The sequence below is a fragment of the Convolutriloba macropyga genome, chromosome 8 (assembly GCF_964194025.1).
Source record: "Convolutriloba macropyga chromosome 8, txConMacr16.3, whole genome shotgun sequence".
In the NCBI taxonomy this organism is placed as follows: Eukaryota; Metazoa; Xenacoelomorpha; order Acoela; family Convolutidae; genus Convolutriloba; species Convolutriloba macropyga.
In genome coordinates this window covers 30349110-30367896 of record NC_134475.1, presented here as the reverse complement: position 1 = coordinate 30367896, position 18787 = coordinate 30349110, and the positions used below count along the sequence as shown (strand labels likewise).

The 18787-nt window shown below is 34.6% G+C and overlaps 2 protein-coding genes across 4 annotated transcripts in view; both read left to right on the top strand.

Annotated features, from left to right (window-relative positions):
• Window positions 1-18787, top strand: part of LOC142344667 (copine-3-like) — a 114720-nt gene that overhangs the window by 54962 nt on the left and 40971 nt on the right. For all 3 annotated transcript variants that reach the window (XM_075396505.1, XM_075396506.1, XM_075396504.1), the window contains 7 exons: window positions 785-956; window positions 4394-4494; window positions 4759-4905; window positions 5195-5267; window positions 5583-5745; window positions 17779-17963; window positions 18142-18269. In XM_075396505.1, coding sequence (XP_075252620.1) covers window positions 785-956; window positions 4394-4494; window positions 4759-4905; window positions 5195-5267; window positions 5583-5745; window positions 17779-17963; window positions 18142-18269 — 969 coding nt within the window. The remainder of the gene's footprint in view (window positions 1-784; window positions 957-4393; window positions 4495-4758; window positions 4906-5194; window positions 5268-5582; window positions 5746-17778; window positions 17964-18141; window positions 18270-18787) is intronic.
• Window positions 6101-18787, top strand: part of LOC142344666 (copine-3-like) — a 125573-nt gene continuing 112886 nt past the window's right edge. The window contains exon 1 of the mRNA XM_075396502.1: window positions 6101-6129. The gene's annotated coding sequence lies outside the window, so the exon portion shown is untranslated. The remainder of the gene's footprint in view (window positions 6130-18787) is intronic.

Below are 18787 nucleotides of genomic sequence, written 5' to 3'. Positions count from 1 at the left end.
GTATCCCGATACTGATTAATTTTATAAAGTCTTTTCTCGTTTAGTATTTTGATAGCTGGCTGTTTTTTTGTTTGAGAGTTTGTGAAAATAATAGGGTGGAAAAATGATCACTTGAAATAGCAATACCGCAGTCTAAAGTTCGTTTCATAACCTTAAATTTTGCTGCAATCATTTTTTGATGTTCCAAAATATTGTTTCTGCCGTCTTGAATAATTAATGTGTTTGTTTTCTTTTTGTCGTTTTGTTTACCAGTTTCAATTTTTCTAGTAGTCATGGCCCCTGTACGCGTCAATAGCACAGTCGACTGGAATTGACTTAACATTTCCCAGTTTTGTGATGTTAATGCTTGCGATCACAAGGTTTTTGACATTCTTTTGACAAAAAATGTTTTGGATGAAGTCACAAAGAATATCTGGCTTTAATCGAGAACTGCGCATCAGGTAGAGAAGTAAGCCAAAATTGTAAAGTGACTTTGGCATAGTGACGTATTCTTAATTGAAGCACAGTTTGAAGATTTTAAAATGCCAGCAATTATTTCGAAATTTGGCACTGTGTACATTTAAATCTGGCACTGTAGAGATCTGAAGTTTTTAAACTTGCGCGTGTGTGATGCAAGTATGCAAAAGAAACCAAACGAGTGAAGCAATTGAAACAACACTTTGTTACAAGAACGAATATGACAATCATAGAAGAAGAGTCATGAGTGTTATTTTGGGCGGTGTATTCCATGTGTGTCTGCTGTTTCCTAAATATCGTCAATTAATCTTATAGCTCTGTGCTTTAGATATGATTGCGACAACTCTAAAAATGAACCTGACAAAGCGGACAAGTTGGGAAGTTTGACTGTTTCGGTTGCAGAAGTTGTCCAAGGCCGACTAAGAGATGGCAGAATCCTAGAGAAAGCTGGGCAATATTCAAGGATATACGTCGCTGCAAGAGAAACTGTTGACTGTCGGGTAATTTGAATTTCACGTGCGATTGATAATAATACAATATTGTAAATATTATTTTAAAAAGACAGCGCATTTTCTCTATCCGTTGTCGGGTTGTACGGAAAAATTTCAGAATTCGTAATTTGGTGTTTGTTGATATTTTTTCCGTAAGATGACGAATGATCAAGAGAGAATACTCGGTGCTTTAAGTTTTTGGTCTTAAGTGAACATCAACGGAGTAAAAAGTTTGTCGTTGTTTTGTATATCTAAGTAATGCAGTGCACTTCCTCTTGGTATTAATCAATGCTCAATCGAATTGAATTTAATTCATTACTATTTTTTAACAGAGAGTTCTGTGTATTTGTCGCGCTCTATTAGGTTCTAAAGAGATAGTGGTATTGATTGCGAAATGCATCTAGAAAGGAAATATTCTTATTTAACTTCGGTGAAGCTGGTTGTTTAAGACCTCTGAATTCTTAACCCTTTGCTGTCATTTTGGTGTCTTCGAGTCAGCAATGATTCTAAAAATGAATAAATTACCGTCTTGTTCGATTTTAACGTTTCATTTTTAATAGCCGATCAGCGATAGCTGGGGCTATTATTGGCCTTCTTGGTTTTTTTTACAATCCAAAGAATTTTAATTGTATTGGGGCGCTGTCATTTTTTTAAGATCTGCTCACACATTTTCATGATTTTTGAAGTTAAATTGGAGTAGTGATAATGGTCACGCCGAAACAGGAAATGGAGCGAGGAAGCTGGTGGTTTTGCGACATGTTTTTTTCGCTCTAATTTTAAAGTAGAGTGAGAAAACGATGTTTGAACAAAAATTTGCATTCTCGCTATTGGTTTTTGTTCACATGCGGCAATTTGACTTTGATTGTTTACTGTTTTTTCGATTTTTGATCGGATTTTTTTTAAATGGTTTTCTCAATTCATTCGTAGTTTATTCTCGGCCTAGTTTTTGTTTGAACCAAATTTCCATTTCTCGCTAGTGGTTTTTTGTTCACATGCGGCCTTTTTACATTGATTTTTTTAAAAATTTTTTTCATCTGTTTTATTTTTCAAAATGGTTTTCCAAATTCACTCAGTCCGTTCTAGGTCTAGTTGTCTGTTAAGTCAATAAAAATTCTTTGAATTGGACGTCAGGAATTGTCCTGCTATGTTTTTTATTTCGTCGTCGCGATTTTTGTTCCGACCATATGACGTCACAATCACTTCAAATCTGTTTTTTGTCAATTCGTTCATGCAATTTCAACTGAAGTGCGTGCGTGACGTCATTTTTGGCTCTTAGTGGAGCGAGTTTTTTTGTTCATTTGCGTGGTTAGATTTTTGGTCACACGTGACTTCCTCACTCTGAAATTGACTTTTGTTTACGTTAATTCAAAGAGATAAGGTCAAATGGGTGTGTGTCATTCTAAATGAAGGTTATTAGAGAGCAGCTAATAGAGGCAACAAAAACTTATACAGATTTTTAATCAAAATATATATCAGCCTTCATTCGATGAAAAGTCGAATTTTTTTGGTCTGTCTTTACTGTTTTTTGAGACTGCAGATCTACGAAGCTATTGCGGCTATTTTCTGGCAATCTGCCAGCTATGTTTTATTAATTAAGCGTTTTAGTTTTTATAGAACAATAATACGTTTTGCTCGTCTTTCTTTAGCATACTTCTGTTTGCCTTAAAGGAGGTTGACTTCTAATTAAAATAATCTGGAATAGGCGATAGTTGAAAAGAGTCGTGCGTAGGCATTTGACAGTCAATTGCGTCAAAAATTTTGTTTTTTCAATTTGATATTTAGATATCGCTTTGTAAGTTTTTGTAAGCGTTTTAATTGCTCTTGAACGAAGTTCATAGCAATTATTGTAAACGTGTGTCTTTTTATGCAAAATTTCCGCTTGACCGTTTTAATTTTTCGAGTGACTTTTACGCCCTTGGCTTTTTGCGTTTCGCGTGATCTAAAATTCTCTCTCAATCACAATTTCAAGCAGCTGAACTCAATGGGCGGCTTTTTAATACTAAAAGTCAAATGAAAAGTGCGCCGAAACTGTGGCCATGTTTCGCTTTAAATCTTAATAGTGGTATATGTTAACCTCTAATGTGGTTATTTGAAGCCCTCTATTAAACTTCCTAGTCCCGTTTAGACCCCCCGGCTGAAGCAGGCTGCAATTGATTAGAGCTCCCGCTAGTCGTTCGAGAGCAATTCTTCTGACGTTTAGTAGTCGGTTATGTTTTCAGTTTGTGAGTGAGTTTTGACCACTGAAGAAATTTTTCACTAGTAGTATTGCTGCCGTGCCTATACAATACGTTGGCTTCATTTTGGTTCCTGTTTTTTGTTCCTTTTTAAAATTATATTTACTTCATAATTTTGTGTGATGTTGATTGTGACTAATGATAACAGCGCTCACTTTATTTTAGTAGTTTTTGGACAGCCTCCGTTTTTTTTGTACTTTTTTTGAACTATTGCTTGGAAGGGTTCCGACCTTTGGTCCTGTGTATGAATTTTTGAGCTTCTCTTGTTGACTGCACATTTTTTGTTTTCCATATTTGATCACGCCTCGAATGTTCGAACTGTTATCTGTTCATTGACTGCTACAACTTCGCAGCTAATCTTTTAACGCGCGACGTCATTCGTTACTCTCTATTGTGCGACCTTCAGGGTTAATCGTGCGATAATTTTTTAATCATACATGACAGCGCACTTAAGATAACGATTTCTGACCTTCTTTTTGAATATTTTTTGTGTGCATAAACTATTTGAAGGTGAATAGAAACCACCAGAGATAGAATGACTACTTTTAGAGGGTTCTTTTAATTTAGCTATACTGAACATCAAAAATAAGTTAATACCCCTTGTTTTAGAAAGAAAAATTTTAATTTTTGACGCTAGATCACTCCATCTTGTCCTCAAATTTCGTTTATCATTCGTTTAACATTAGACAGGAAAAATTGTTTAAAAAATGTGATTTCGTTACAATTTTCTGTTTCTGAAGAGATTTGGATGGAGTTCATCAAAATTACTTTGAGGTACCTGTTAAGTAACCGTTACGTATTATTTTGAATTTCATAAGTAGGCAAGACCTCTGGCCAATGGGATCAATGGTGGTCAATTGTCGCTGAAAATTGATTGCAATATGTAGTAGTACATCGAAAATTGAATTTTTAGTTCGTAAAACTAGAGGTGCTAACTCAGTTTGGACGTTCAGTATACATTAATGTTAAAAATTTGATTTCTAGAGAAGATTTTAAAAGTTTTTTGCGTTTTGCGTCTTCTATCCCGTCTTAGTGGTCTTCTTTAACTAAAGGTGTCAGGAGTATATTTTGCAGGTGAGCGCAGCGTTTTTGCCTTGTAAATGGTGTTTTTTAAGGAACGAATTGACGTTTTTAAGTTTTTCCAACTCTTGCAACAGATTAATTGCCCGCTTTTGTTTGAGAGCAATTTTGATTACTGACTAAATCTTTCAGCAAAATTACGTGTTCAACTTCCTTGCTCGTGGTTTGGACAACAAGGACTTCCTTGGGAAATCTGACCCATTTCTGGTCTTCAACAGAAACGATGACACAAAGTAAGAAAACATTTTACGCGGCATCTGAATTGATCACTGGAAAATTAACAACTGTTTCAAAACCCGTCTGTGTGAATCTATGTTCTTCAATTTTGAATTTTAATGCTGCTATAATGGGTTAGATTAATTCTATTGACATTTTCTTTCCAATATTATTGCTATAGAAGCCATTGTCAATTGGAAAACTTAGTTTGTTTGTTAATAGGGTTATGAAAACAAATTTGCATCGTATTCAAGTGTTATCCTGATTTAATTTGCGTTTAGTTTCACACCTGTGGGCCAAACAGAGGTTGTTGAAGACAATCTCAATCCAAGATGGGCTCCCTTTGTTATCAACTGTGCCATATTCTGCAACAATGACAAAAATCTCCCTATTAGAATTGACTGCTTCGATTTTGACAGCGACGGAGGGTGAGTAGTTGTAAGGGCCAAAAATCAAGCTTAAAATTAGCTGATGGGGTTTTTATTGGGTTCAAATTCAGTTATATACATTTGAGGAATTTAATTCCTCCATTGACTGGGTAAATAAATATTTAGATGGTATATTTGAAAATTGTTTATTTCGGATGCTTCTTAATATTTGTATTTCGCGGCAGAAATGTAATGAGATAATTGATTCCATATTGCTGTTTCTTTCATCGTTTCTTCTGGTTGTCCCAAACAGCCCGTTGCGTATCCTGCTAAAACTCTGTTGTTATAGACATGACTTAATTGGCTCGTGCGAGATGACAACAGAAGAACTTTTGGAAGACGTTGGTAGCAAAGAGTTCCCAGTAGGTTTCTCCTTCCCTAATTTGAAAACTTGCTTCATTAAGTTAGGAAATGATACTTTCTGCCAATTTAGTGAAACTGAAGTTAGTTGTTAATTGTTTCGTTAATTGTTAATTGTTTCATGAATTAAACTCATACCGCCCATAAAGTGTTGCGTGTGATGACGGCTTTGATAAATTTATAAGACAGACAAAATTTCAGCCTTCAGAAATCTTTTGGTTCAAATGTAAGGGAGATAAATAAATTCATTCTTTCTTTCTTTTTACAAATTTTTGGTAGCCACAGTTAATTAAATTAATTGGTTTTAATATATTTAGCTCATAAATGAAAAGAAGAAGGCTAAGAAAAAGTCTTACAAGCACTCTGGTGTGTTGATGTTGGAGTCATTCAGAATAGAGGAGGAGTGGGAGTTCTCTCACTACGTGCAGTCTGGTCTGCAGATGGGCTTCACTGTCGCCATCGATTTCACTGGATCCAACGGTTAATTAATTACGATTTTGTGTTCTTCCAACAATCTGACGTGCGCTCTTTTTGATTCCATGTGATTCGTTTTTGCCTGTCTGGTGCTGTTGTCCATAGAGTAGAAATAAATCTCTTTCATGTCGTGATTATCTGTTTCAATATCGTATAGTTTTATTGCACTGCGTTGAAGTAATCCTTTCTTCAGTATTTAATGGAGTGTTCGCTCACCAACCAAACATAGGCGTCTTGGTCACCACTCTGAACCTTCCTCTTTTCGGCTGATTCATCATTGAAAAATTTGCCAACGCGCAACTGAAAGTTAATAGTTGAAGGCATCCCTCCTTTTGATCACTTCGGCACTTTTGAAAGCGAACTAATTGTTGTGATAAACTTATTAAATAGTTTCAGAGAACGAAAATGTCGGAATCAAATGAAAAAGAACAGATGACAGGACTTAGATATCATGATCAAACACCATTTGCGAAAGCTGACAAGCGATTGCGAAGTGCCTTTGCTGAAGAAAGGTGCAATCTGAAGGCCAAATGTGAGAGCGAGCTTCGTGAATCCTACAACCGTCGCAAAAATTTACGCAGAATTGGATTACCTGAAGAAGTATCAGATGACCCCACAAAGAATGATGAGGACTACTACACGACGATTGAAAAAAGTTGTCGATCTTGCTTCAGCTCTACAGTCGAGCATAACATCGGATGACATCTCAATAGCTCATCGGCTCCCATATTTCAATAGGCATCGACCTCGTCATGTAATTGTTCGTTTCTCCAGACAGGTAGCAAAAATCATTTATTGAAAAGTAAGAAAAACGCAGCAAACTTGGATCAGTTGAAACATGTACGTATTTTCGAAGATATTACTGCACCTAAACTAAAGTTCTTAAATCTCATGAATGAGGACAAGAGAATTGAGAAAGTATGGTCTAGAGAAGGAACTATTTATTATATTAAAAACGATGCTGCTGACAATAAAGTGTATAAGATTCATTCCTTATATGATGGTGGTCAAATGTTAGGTTATGATTTTTATCTGTCCAAAGGTGCTTTAGTTCGTCTGAGTCTAGAGTTTTTAATGGAACAAGTAAAGAAAGTGGATCATAAATTCGAAAAGAAAATTGTGCTACAAAAAGTTCTTTAAATACTGTTTCAGTTCTTCATTCAAATGTAAGATCTATCAAACCACACTTTGATAAGTTGGAAGCACTAGTAATTGGTCTTGAGTCTCCACCGGAAGTTTTATGTTTAACAGAAACATGGCTCAGTGAAAACGATAATTTTAATGCATATTTGATCAATGGCTACAATCAATTCTTTGTAAAAAAAACCGAGATTCCGGTCGTGGTGGTGTTATGATGGAAGTTAAAAGCAACTGTAGCTTGATAGAAAGTTTTGACCTCAATTTTGAGGAGACAATTTTTTCGGAAATATGGTTTTAACTTTAGAGTAGGGGTTATTTATAATAAACCAAGAAACAATAAAGATTTCCTAGAGAAATCTGATTGTTTCCTTGAGCAAAATTCTACTTTCGATACTCCAGCGATCATCTGTGGTGATTTCAATATAAATGTATTGGAAGATAACTTAATTACAAAAATTTATCAGAACGCTATCGAAGCAAACGGGTACTATTTGAGTCCAAATGAGCCTACACGAGTGACACATTCTGCCTCGACATGTATAGACCATTTCGTATACCAAAATATTGATTTAGAAACAACTGAAGTACTGAAATATGAAGATTTATCTGATCATTTTCCATTTTCTCTGAGATCGAGAATAAAAACTGAAACCAAACCACCACGGCCTGTTTCTTTCAGAGATACTTCCTTTCTGAAAAACCCTAAAGCAGTATCAGACTTAACATCCAGTTTATTGCAACTCTTAGGAGAACTCTTTGATGAAACTGGTAATGTCAATGATGATTTTACTCTGTTCGCCAATATATTTGCAAATGTTCTTGATGAAGTAGCCCCCATAATAAACTGTTCAAAAAGCCACAAAATCACAACCCAATTGGTTTGACACTAATTTATTAAAAAATCTAAGATCTTGGAAAAACAAGGCATACGAAGGTTCCCTTGATTTTTAAGAAGTTTAAGGATCTAGGTAATCAATTTAAAAGCAATTTAAATAAAACAAAAAAGCAATTTTACTGGAGGAAATTTTATTCATGTATTGGAGACTCAAGACAGACTTTTAAGCTTTTAAACTATATAAGTGGGAAGCATCTCAATCCCTCGATTGTGCCTGCTCTCGACTCTTGTATAGAAAACTCGGCTACTGAGATTGCCGAAACGTTCAATAAATACTTCACCACAATTGCCCAAGAAGTCAGCAAAACAATTGAACCCACCAATCTGCCAAAGCTGCCAAAAGTTGAAAAGTCAATGTTTCTGTATGATGTAAGTGAAAGTGAAATCAAATCAATTATTGATAATTTGGACAATAAATCTTCTTCAGGGGATGACTTAATCAGCAACCTAATTATAAAAGCCTCATCTGATGCGGTGATTCCCTATCTGACTTATATCTTGGTAATTATCTCATTTCAAAACGGAGAATTCCCCGAAGAGCTGCGTAAAGCGAAAGTTCTTCCACTTCATAAGGATGGACCTAAAACTTGTGAAAATAATTACAGGCCAATATCACTACTTATAATTTGGAGTAAAATTTTTGAGAGGACAGTGTATGTAAGAATGTATGACTATCTTGACCAGTTTTCACTATTGTACACCAAGCAATATGGTTTTCGATCGAAACATTGTACCATTGATGCATTAGTAGATCTTCTTGATAATATGAGAGTAAAGAATAAAAATATGATCAGCTTTTGCCTTGATCTACGAAAGGCTTTTGATACTCTAGAACATCCTGCTTTATAAACTAGAAAGATATGGATTTAGAGGGCAATGCTTGAAATAATTACAGTCTTATCCTTCGAATCGGATCCACAGGGTAGAAGTTAATGATGTATCCTCTTCTTGGAAAAGTATTAATTGCGGTGTTCCACAAGGATCTATTCCTGGACAAATTGTTGTTTCTGGTATATAAAAATTATTTGCCATTTTCCTTTAAATCCCTACAAGTTTTACTATTTGCTGACGACACCAAACTAACTGCAATAAACAGTGACGTGAAAGATATAAAAGAGGACCTCTGTAACCTCAATTTTTGGCTCAATGACGTTATGCTAGCAATTAACTGTACAAAAAACTGTACAAATGAATTTAAACCCTAGTGCTTCCAACTATGCTTTCAGCTTAAATCAAAGTTTGATAAATTGTAAGCCTGTGTGTAAACATTTATGTATTTATATTGATAATAATCTTTCTTTCAAGTCACATGTTGATTATGTTACAAAGAGACTCGGTAAGCAGTGTAGTATCATTTCGAAACTGAGGCACTTCGTGCCCTGGTTTCAATTAATAAACTATTATCGTAGCAATGTTGCACCCATTTACAATATGATATACTTTTATATGGTTGTTGTAGCTACAGTTGCCTAAATCTTATTTTCTCGCGTCAGAAAAAGATTCTAAAATTTGTCTATTTTCGTAATAGAGGGGTTCATTGAAATGATATCTTCTTTTCGAATGAAATTTTAACGGTATGTTAGTTGCATTTGTGTGAGTTGCTTAAATTCGTATTACGATCAGTTGCTGGATTGCTTCAACAAATATTTCCTAACAATATATTTAAAATGAAAGAAATCAAAAGATGCACCAGGTCTTCAAGTCAAGTTTTATCTGAACCCATTGCTACTTCTAAAATAGAGAGGTTTTCTATTAAAAACAGGGCCTCGAAACTCTTCAATCTCCTGGAAATCAAAAATGTTGTACCAGAAGATATTAGTACGTGTAATTCAAAAGAAATTTAAAAAAATTCTCACATCAAAAAAACGTACCTTTGTCAAAACCAAGACTTGGTGAAACATATTTTCGATTTTTAGGAGCCCAAAATCTCAGCCCTCTTGGCTGCGTGCTACAAGACATCCAATTTTAGGCCCTGATTCTGGGTGAAAAGTTTGAACCCTCTAGCTCTTCTAGAACTCGAGATAATGCATTTTTTAGGAATTTTTGCAAATAAAAAATTTCTCTCGCTCTTCGTACTTTAAAAAGGATAACTAATCAATGCCTCTTGAGTCTATGATATCAAAAACTTACCTTGACAGATAGACAACATTTAATTTGCAGATTTTTAAAAATATATATTTTTAATGTTTAAGTTTTTTTGCGTTTACGTTTTAAATATTTCGTGAATAGCCACGGGTTGGACAAGGAGGATCGAATGATCCCCTTACCTATCCTTTCCGAGTCGCATTAACTTGTGCTGTGTTAACTTATGTTTTTGAGATTTTGATAATTAAATTCTTTTTTCCTTTCTTTTTTAACCTACTGAGTTCTTCATTAGCATGGGCTGGTTTTTCAATTGCTCTCAAACGAAATTTGTAGCAATTATATTAGTCCTGTCGGTCTTTTTTTCATGCAATTTTTCGCTTGACCGATTTTTCGTCTGACGCTTTTGACTTTTCGTCATCAAGAACGAGATAAACAGGTAGTGCCCAGCGGGCATTAAGTGTTCTTAGAGCCTTTCAGCTCTGTTTCAGCTCAAACTGTTTTGGAGGCTTATAATTATATTGTGAAGAGCGGTTCTAAGAGTAGGTCCCCCAACTGTTGACCCCCCCAATATTGCCCCCCACCCCCACCGCACCGTTGGCCCCCCACCCGACTGCTGCGATCCCCATCAGCAACCTCCTCTCCCCATGGTTAGTTGCTGACGAAAAACCGCTCGCTAATAACACGCAAATTTATACAAATTTTCACAATTTTTTTCAAGCTTTTTGAAAATTCTTGTCTTTTTGTAAAAGTTGTCAAATTTTTGAGTTTTATCAACCCTAGATGTCACGGAACCCACTCTATGGTTTGATAATAGGTTACTGCACAGTTTCTAGTGGTAATAGAATGGTTTCAACATATCAACTTCGCGAATTGTTGCAATTTTTTGAAAAAACTTGCAAATTTTTTCAAGGTTTTCGAAAATTTTTGTGGGTTTTCAGGTTTATCCAGCCTCAAGAGCCCAGGAGCCTCTTCTAGGGTTTGATGATAGGTTACTCTTTAGTTTCTAGACGTAATAGAATTTTTTTCAAGAACTTAACACCACGAATTTTGGCATTTTGTTTAAAAAAAATAGAACTTTTAAAATTTTTCTTCATTTATTGTCTTTATTCAAGATTTTTCAGCCTCAGGGTTCAGAAAACCTGCTTAAGGTTTTGATAATATGTGGCTGCATAGTTTTTAGTGGTAATGGAATGGTTTTCAACTTTTTAATATCACAAATTTCATCGATTTCTTTTTATAAAAATTTGTTCAAGTTTTTTTTTGACAATTTTTGTCATTTTATAGGTTTACCTAGCCTTAAGAGCCAAGGAATCTCCTCTAGAGTTTGATAACAAGTTTTTGTATAGTTTCTAGATGGAATGGAGTGTTTTTCAAGATTTTAACATTTAACGAGTTTTAGCATTTTTTGAAAAATTTTTGGCAATCTTTTTTTTGAAATTGTCATTTTGTAAAGGTTTTTTCAGCCTCAAGAGCGAAGTAGCCTCCTTCGTGGTTTGATAGTAATCTGCTGCTTAGTTTATAGAGTTAATGGAATGGTTATCATTATTTTAATTACTCGAGTTTTAGAATTTTTTTGATATTTGAAAAAATTTTGAGAAATGATTCATGTTCCAATTGTATGAATCTTTATGAGCCAGTGAAACTGTGGCTTGAAATAGGCATACTAGATGATCACATGAGACAGTGGAATGGTGTTCTGAAGATATTAATATCACGAATTTTAGCAAGACTTTGTTAAAATTTTCAATTGTGTTTAAAGTTTTTGAATTTTTTTGTCCTTTTCTGAGTTTAACTATCACTACTGGCCAACGAAGCTTTTTAAGTCTTGCAGATTGGTTACATGACAAAAATCCAGAGACAAAAAATGTTTTTGATTATTTTCTTTACTGCGAAATATGGAAACTTTTCTTTGGAATTTTGCACTTTCAGTTTTTTTCTATATGATTTAGTTACTAATAAGTTGTAGAATCGAATCTCATCATGGAAAAAATTCCTAGCTCTCTCTCGCTCTCTCTGTGTTGACTGGCGTTTCTTTCATTCTCCTTCTCGCTCACGTTTAATCTCTTTTCTCTCCTTAATTCTTTTGTTGATGCCGCACTTCAGCGGCTGTTATGTGGCGTGATGTCATCATCTAATACTCTAATCTCAGGCCCCTTCAATCAAGCTAAAGCTAAACTATTATAAACAGTGGCTAGGTACTGACAAAGCCAACTGCTCGCCGGTCGTTTAAGAGCAATTCGCCCGACGTTAGTCGGTTATGTTTGATTTATTTTTCTCCTGAGCTACAGAATCTTGGAATGACTTCATATCTAATCCAATTAGTAATATTGTTAAATTTCAAACTGTGAAATAAAAAATCGCGGCCCATTTCTCCAAGAAATTCCAAACTTCATTTTTTAAAATTAGTTTTTGAATTTTAAAATCAGTTGATGTTACCTATGCCAATGATTATCCCAATTGTTGTTTTACCCAACTGCTCATTTTTTAATTTATACACTTGTAACTATCTGTCATTGGAATTCTAATGTTTCTTTTCTATGGGAATGCAGACCGCAGTCGGTAAAGTTTTGATTTCCTGTGTTTATGCAATTCGTACAGATGTTAAGACGACAGTTAAGTTTTGCCAGACTCCATTATAATCTGATTTTCTGATAACTCATTGCGAGTGTTGTTCGAACCATATATTCATTCTAAATCCGAAACAAGGACTCTCGGTAATGTGCGTTTGACATGAGATTCCGACCCCGTTCATCCACATTTTTGACTTCGTTGTCTTCCAATTGAGGCAAAGGTTGAACAGCTTTCAAAAATTCTCTTTCTTTTCGAGAAGAATTAGTGAATGAACAAAAGATAGCTTTAAACTCAAACAAATAAAAGAATTAAATTAGGCTGCATTTGACCGTGGATGAAATCTGTCCTTAAAAAGGCTATGAGGCAAGACCAACAACAAAATCGAATAACAACAAACAATAATTGCGATCAAAACTCATTGTCTAATTGTTTTAACGCCATTAATTTAATATGTTACATGTCTTTAATGTATTAATTTGACAAGACAACAAAAAGTAGCTCAAAATTTGGAAACTTTCCAAATTCACTTCAATAGAATTTTGATGTGTTTTCCAAGCTGACCTTCAGCTGCAAGTTGACAGTAAAAAGATTTGAAAAGGTGGCAAAGCTAACAAATATATATATTTTTGGAAATAATTTTTGGATGTCACCAAAAAATATTGGTTAAAAGAATATTAGTTATGTTAAATTTCAAGTCCTTTGGAGGCCGATTGAATCTGTCAATTGTGAGGCTTAGTCATTAGAACAAAAAATAACAACAAATAAGAACTCAAAATTTTATAAGCAGTTTCACCCAGCCACAGTGTTGAAGCCATTAAACCCATGGGCTTTTAACTGAACTTATTATATGTTTATTGGTGCTCAGTTGCTCATAAATGGGATCTGTCATTAACTGAGCTTTATTTGGAAAGCATTCTGGTCTTTTATTAAAAATAACAGGAAATAAGGCATTTATTTAAAAAAGACAATGCCCCAATGCAATTGGAATACTTTTTTTTATTGTAAAAATCCATGATTAGACCATGCTCGTCCTTTAAAAACAAATAATTGTTCCAAATGTTAACGAAATTGGTAGTTTTACAAAAAATCAGTGTACTTAAAGAAAATTATATATCTTTGATAGTGATCGAAATCAAATCTAGTTTTGATTTCCTGGGTTTATGCAATTTGTACAGACGACCGTTAATTTTTGTCAGACTCATTATAATCTGATATTCTGATAACTCATTGCGACTGTTGTTCGAACGATTAGTTCATTCAATAAAGTCGAAACAAGAACGCTCGGTAACGTGCGTTTGCACATGAGATTCCGGCCTCGCGCATCCACATTTTCGACTAAGTTGTGTTCCAATTGAGGCAGAGATTGAAAAACTTTCAAAAATTCTTTTTTTCGAGAAAAATCGGTGAATGAACAAAAGATAGCTCTAAACTCAAACAAATAGAAGAATTAAATAAGGCTGCATTAGCCCGTGGAATTGGATCTGTCATTAAAAAGACTATGAGGCAAGACCAACAACAAAATCGAATAACAACAAACAATAATTGCGACCGAAACTCTGTCTAATTTTAAAAAAAAAACGGTAATCATGTAAAAATATCGCACAAAACTTATGCTAATCAAATGAACGAGTACTTCTTTAAAAATATATATGACCTGTCATTAATGAGACTTTGTAGCACGGAGACAAAAATTACAAAAGGAAAAGTTCAAAAATGCATTAGTTTTTGATAAAAGTTCAGTCATGAAAACCACTAGCTATCAAATGAACAAAAAGTACTCTTGACAATAAACGTTCAATTAAAATTTGCTAGAATTAGAATCGAAACCATTCAAATTATAGAAGCACAAGATATTAAATTTTTTGAAAAACCTTATGAGTAACTGGGCCTGCCGTCAATGTCAAGTGGACCTGTCTTAAATGTGTTGTGACAAAACGCCAATAATTCCGTCACTATCCACTACGGAGAATATGTCATACGACTACAAAAAGTACAAATTCTAGTGAAAATTAATAATTCAATTCAAAAAGATGTCGATGCCATTAAAAGAATAATCTGTTTTCTTGATTTTGTTCACTAGATTTGTAAACAATTGCGCCCAATCCAACGCCAATTTTGTAATATGTTACAAGTCATTATTGTTTTAATTTGACAAGAGAACAAAAGGTAGCTCAAAATTTGGAAACTGTCCAAACTCACTTTAATCATAAAGCTGGAATGAAGACATTCTTCTTCAATAGAAATATGATATGTTTTCTAAGCTGACCTTTAGCTGCAAGTTGACAGTAGAAAGATTTGAAAAGGTCGCAAATTTAAGAATTATATATTTTTTGAAAATAATTTTTGGATGTCAACAAAAATATATTAGTTATAATAAATTTTAACTTCTTTGGAGGCCAATTGAATCTGTCAGTTGTGAGGCTAAGTCATTAGACCAGAAAATAACAACAAATACATAACTCAATTTCTTAAGTTGTTTTACCCAAACACAGTATTGAAGCCATTAAAACCTTGGGCTTTTAACTGAACTTATAATATATGTTTATTGGGGCTCAGTTGCTCATAAATGGGATCTTTCAATAACTGAGTTTTATTTGGAAAGCATTCTGGTCTATTATTAAAAATAACAGAAGGAAGTAAGGCATTTATTTTCTTAAAAAAACAGCGCCCCAGTACAATTGGAATAATTAACTGTATTGTAAAAATGCACGATTAGACCAAAGATGTCCATGATACTGCTGCTCGTCCATCAAGAACAAATAATTGTTCCAAATGTTAAGGAAATGGATAGTTTTACAAAAAATCAGTGTACTTAAAGAAAACTATTTATCTTGGATACTCATCGAAATGAAAAAGCAAATAAAATGTCGAAGTTTTTATTCTAGAACACTCTCATTGGAAGCAAATGTAAAACTAGCTCTATTCGGACTTTCGGAACTCTGCATTAGAAAATCTCAAGTTTTTGGTTTTGTACTTCCGACAAGTTTCGGGCTAACAAAGTGGGCTAACAAAGCTTATTGGGTGCCTTTTTTGGTGAAAAGCTGAATTCTGAAAAAGTTAGCAGAAATTTAGCCAAAAATTCGAATTATGTAGAGTTCAGCAACATCTTCTATTTTTAAAAGCAAGATCATTAACAAAGATCATTAACACTATCGTTAACAATGTTAACATATTTTAGCCAAATTGATCAAAGTTTCAGCAAACTTATCAAAATTTTAAACCTCGATGACTCCTCGGATGACTCCTGGATTTCCTCAAGTTTCAAAAGAATATTTTGAAAGAATTTATATTCACGCTTGGTGGTCTTTATAATGATACTTCTCATAACTCTCTACGATGATTATGTCGATCGGCCAAAATTGACTGCACATAAAAACCAGTTAAGCATATAGTTCCTTCCCACCATTGTGGTTCGGAACAACAACTGAAACTTGCATATTAGATCAATTTTAGGTTTCGGCGGAGATTCAAATGTTGAACTCTTTTGTTGAATATCTTGTTAGTAAACCTAGATGGGCTAGGATACTTGGTGGCATGGAGATAATCTTGGTCATATTCTGCTGTATCTTCTTAGAACGGCGTAACAGCAATCGTATCTTCAAATATCTTAATGAGGTGCGCGCGTGCTAATGAAGAAGAGAAAAATCAGTTTGTCAATTATTTTATTGAACAATTGTTATTATAGAGCCATCTTCAATGTGATTCTGAGTTCCAAAACTTGTAAGAAATGAAGTAAACAGAAATAATTCAATGCCACGCTTCATAGTTCACGACATCATTTTTCAGTTTTAGATTCAGTTTTAGATAAATCCAAGATGGTTTTATCTGATTACATCAGACCCACCCCACAATTACACTGGCCTGTGAGCATAAATCAGTGGCGGGTTAAAGTTTTAATGCGTGATGCGAAATGATAAGTATGGATTTTTGTTGCCTGTAATGTCAATTTTGATTTGTTGGTTTTTCTTTTTGCCTAATGCTTTGAGGCTTTGTCACCATCTGAAGGTTTTTTAGCTACCTTTGCATGGATATGGCATTGCTTTCTTTTTCTGCAGAAATTTTCGTAGTCTATTGAGTTCTCGAAAAGTTCATGTTAACCATAATGAGGTATCTAGCTGGGGAGTGGCTAAATGTAAAAGTAAATATATTTCGAAAGATTTGTCTGTCCATTTTTTTAGGATTGACAAATATGAAAATTCTTTAATTAGGAAACAAATTCTTGTTTTTTATTCCTCTTCAAATTTCCAGTAGAAGTGCTTTCAGTCTATGGTTTGGTCTATGCTTTTTATCTCAAAACTTAATTTTGGTGGGATAATTTTTCTTCTTTTGTAAAAATTTCTGGAAATTTGATGATGTTTGCACGTTTTAGTTCGAGAGGAAGATATCCGCTGTCACTGCTGTTAAAATACGTTTCTCTGACCGGCGTTTTGTTTTGCTGCAAACCTATGTAGCAGCAAATAGCAATAGTTGATCATGCTCTTTATTTTGCCTTCTCTGGTTTTTCCGTTCTCCGAAATTTTGGTTTCGGCTTTTTCATCCCAGTTTAAAGTTTGCACCCGATTTTTTTTTCTAAGAACCCGTTTTTATTTCAAAAACTGCGAAAACGTTACCTCAATTTAATCATCCTTTGGTCCTGTTTTATTTATCTCTCAAAATTCCTTTTTTTCTAACTACGATTGATTATGCGAAATCAATTCAGTACAACCTAGGTCCATAAATTGAAACCACATTAAGTATCGATTAATTTGGAGTTGTTGATGCCATTCGTTTTTTTTTTGGTATGTACGTACAGGCTTTGATCTAATTATATGCAGCTTTTTGGCAGTGATTTTGCGGCTGCTTATTGGCCGCGATGGGATCGCTTAGATGGATACTGATCTTCTCGTTGTTTTTTATTCGTCGACTGCATCAAATTTTCTTTAAACAATCTATCATGCTTCAGATTGATGCCAATGCTGAAGCACTGATTGCTTTGATTGGTCCCGACCCCGTGAACTTTTTCAGATGTTTTAGTTTTAAAAGTCATGTTTGATTTAAAAAATTTGTTAGCAATGACAACAGAATGCTTAACAGAGCGGAAAACTTCAATTCAGCAATGTTTATTTTTGTCTTCATTGCTTTTATGACCCCTAACACGCATTACTGACTCAGCAAAATGGATTAAATGATGCAGCTAAAAAGATGTGTTATCTTCAATTCGTGAACATCAAAGTGGTAAGAAAGTGAGTGGTGTGTTCATTGATTTTATGATTATAAGATAGGAATGCGTTGATTCTGCTGGTCTCAAAACTGGAGCCACGCTAAAACCACAAGCTATCAATTTTGGTCACTGCCGTCTCTCATTTTAGGAGATCCTGCCTATGTACAGTCACTTCACTATTTCAATCCTAATGAGCCCTTCAACCAGTACACGACCGCGATAGAGGCTGTTGGAAATGTAGTGCAGGAGTATGACTCTGACAAAATGTTCCCTGTCTATGGGTTTGGAGGCAGATTCTTCACTCAAGACAGAACAAGCCACTGTTTTCCATTGGTTAGTTGAGGGTTTTATAGATTATCAGATTTGTTTTTAGCGAGTCCGTTAATTTTTGGATAGACATTTGCGGCCAATGCGGATTTTGGAAAACTGAAATTCTGCATTTGTGAAAACGTTGTTGTCCCTTTTGAAAAAACATCTTTCATCAGTCATTTCCAAGCTTTAAATGTTTCAGAATAATGACCTCTCCAATCCGAATGTGATGGGTGTTCAGGGTATATTAGATGCATATCGACACGCTCTTTCTAATTCCAACCTAAGTGGTCCTACAAACTTCAGTGAGGTCATCCGGAGCGCAACATAGTGAGTTGATTAATTTAGAGAGCAATTTTCAGTATTTAATGAAGAAGGAGGTTGCTAGCACTTGTGCCATTTATTTAGATTTAACTTGTGCTCGGCCATCGTCACACTCTGACGCTTCAGCTGTTACTTTTCAATTTTTTTGCTCTGTTCTCCTAGCATGCATCCCAGTGATAGATTATTTTTCGCTTAGATTTGTTAGTGCGCACATTTAAGCTTCTGCGATACAATTTTTTTCGGGTTGCTCTGTTTTATCGATGTGGACATCTTTTCGGCTATTTCAAAATTAAACAAGAGGTCTGGCATGATTCTGTGCGTGGAGCCGGATGTTCTAATATTATCATTTGAAAACATGCCATGTATCGTATGAGAAATAATGTCTCAGGAACATTTGTTTTAGCAATAAGTTGTGTGTTCTACCAGGCATCTGCCAAAATGATCATTTTTTAGATCATCTTTTAAAATTCCTATCTTGAGCTCCGCTGGTGTCTAATCATTGGAGATATAAATGATGAGAAACT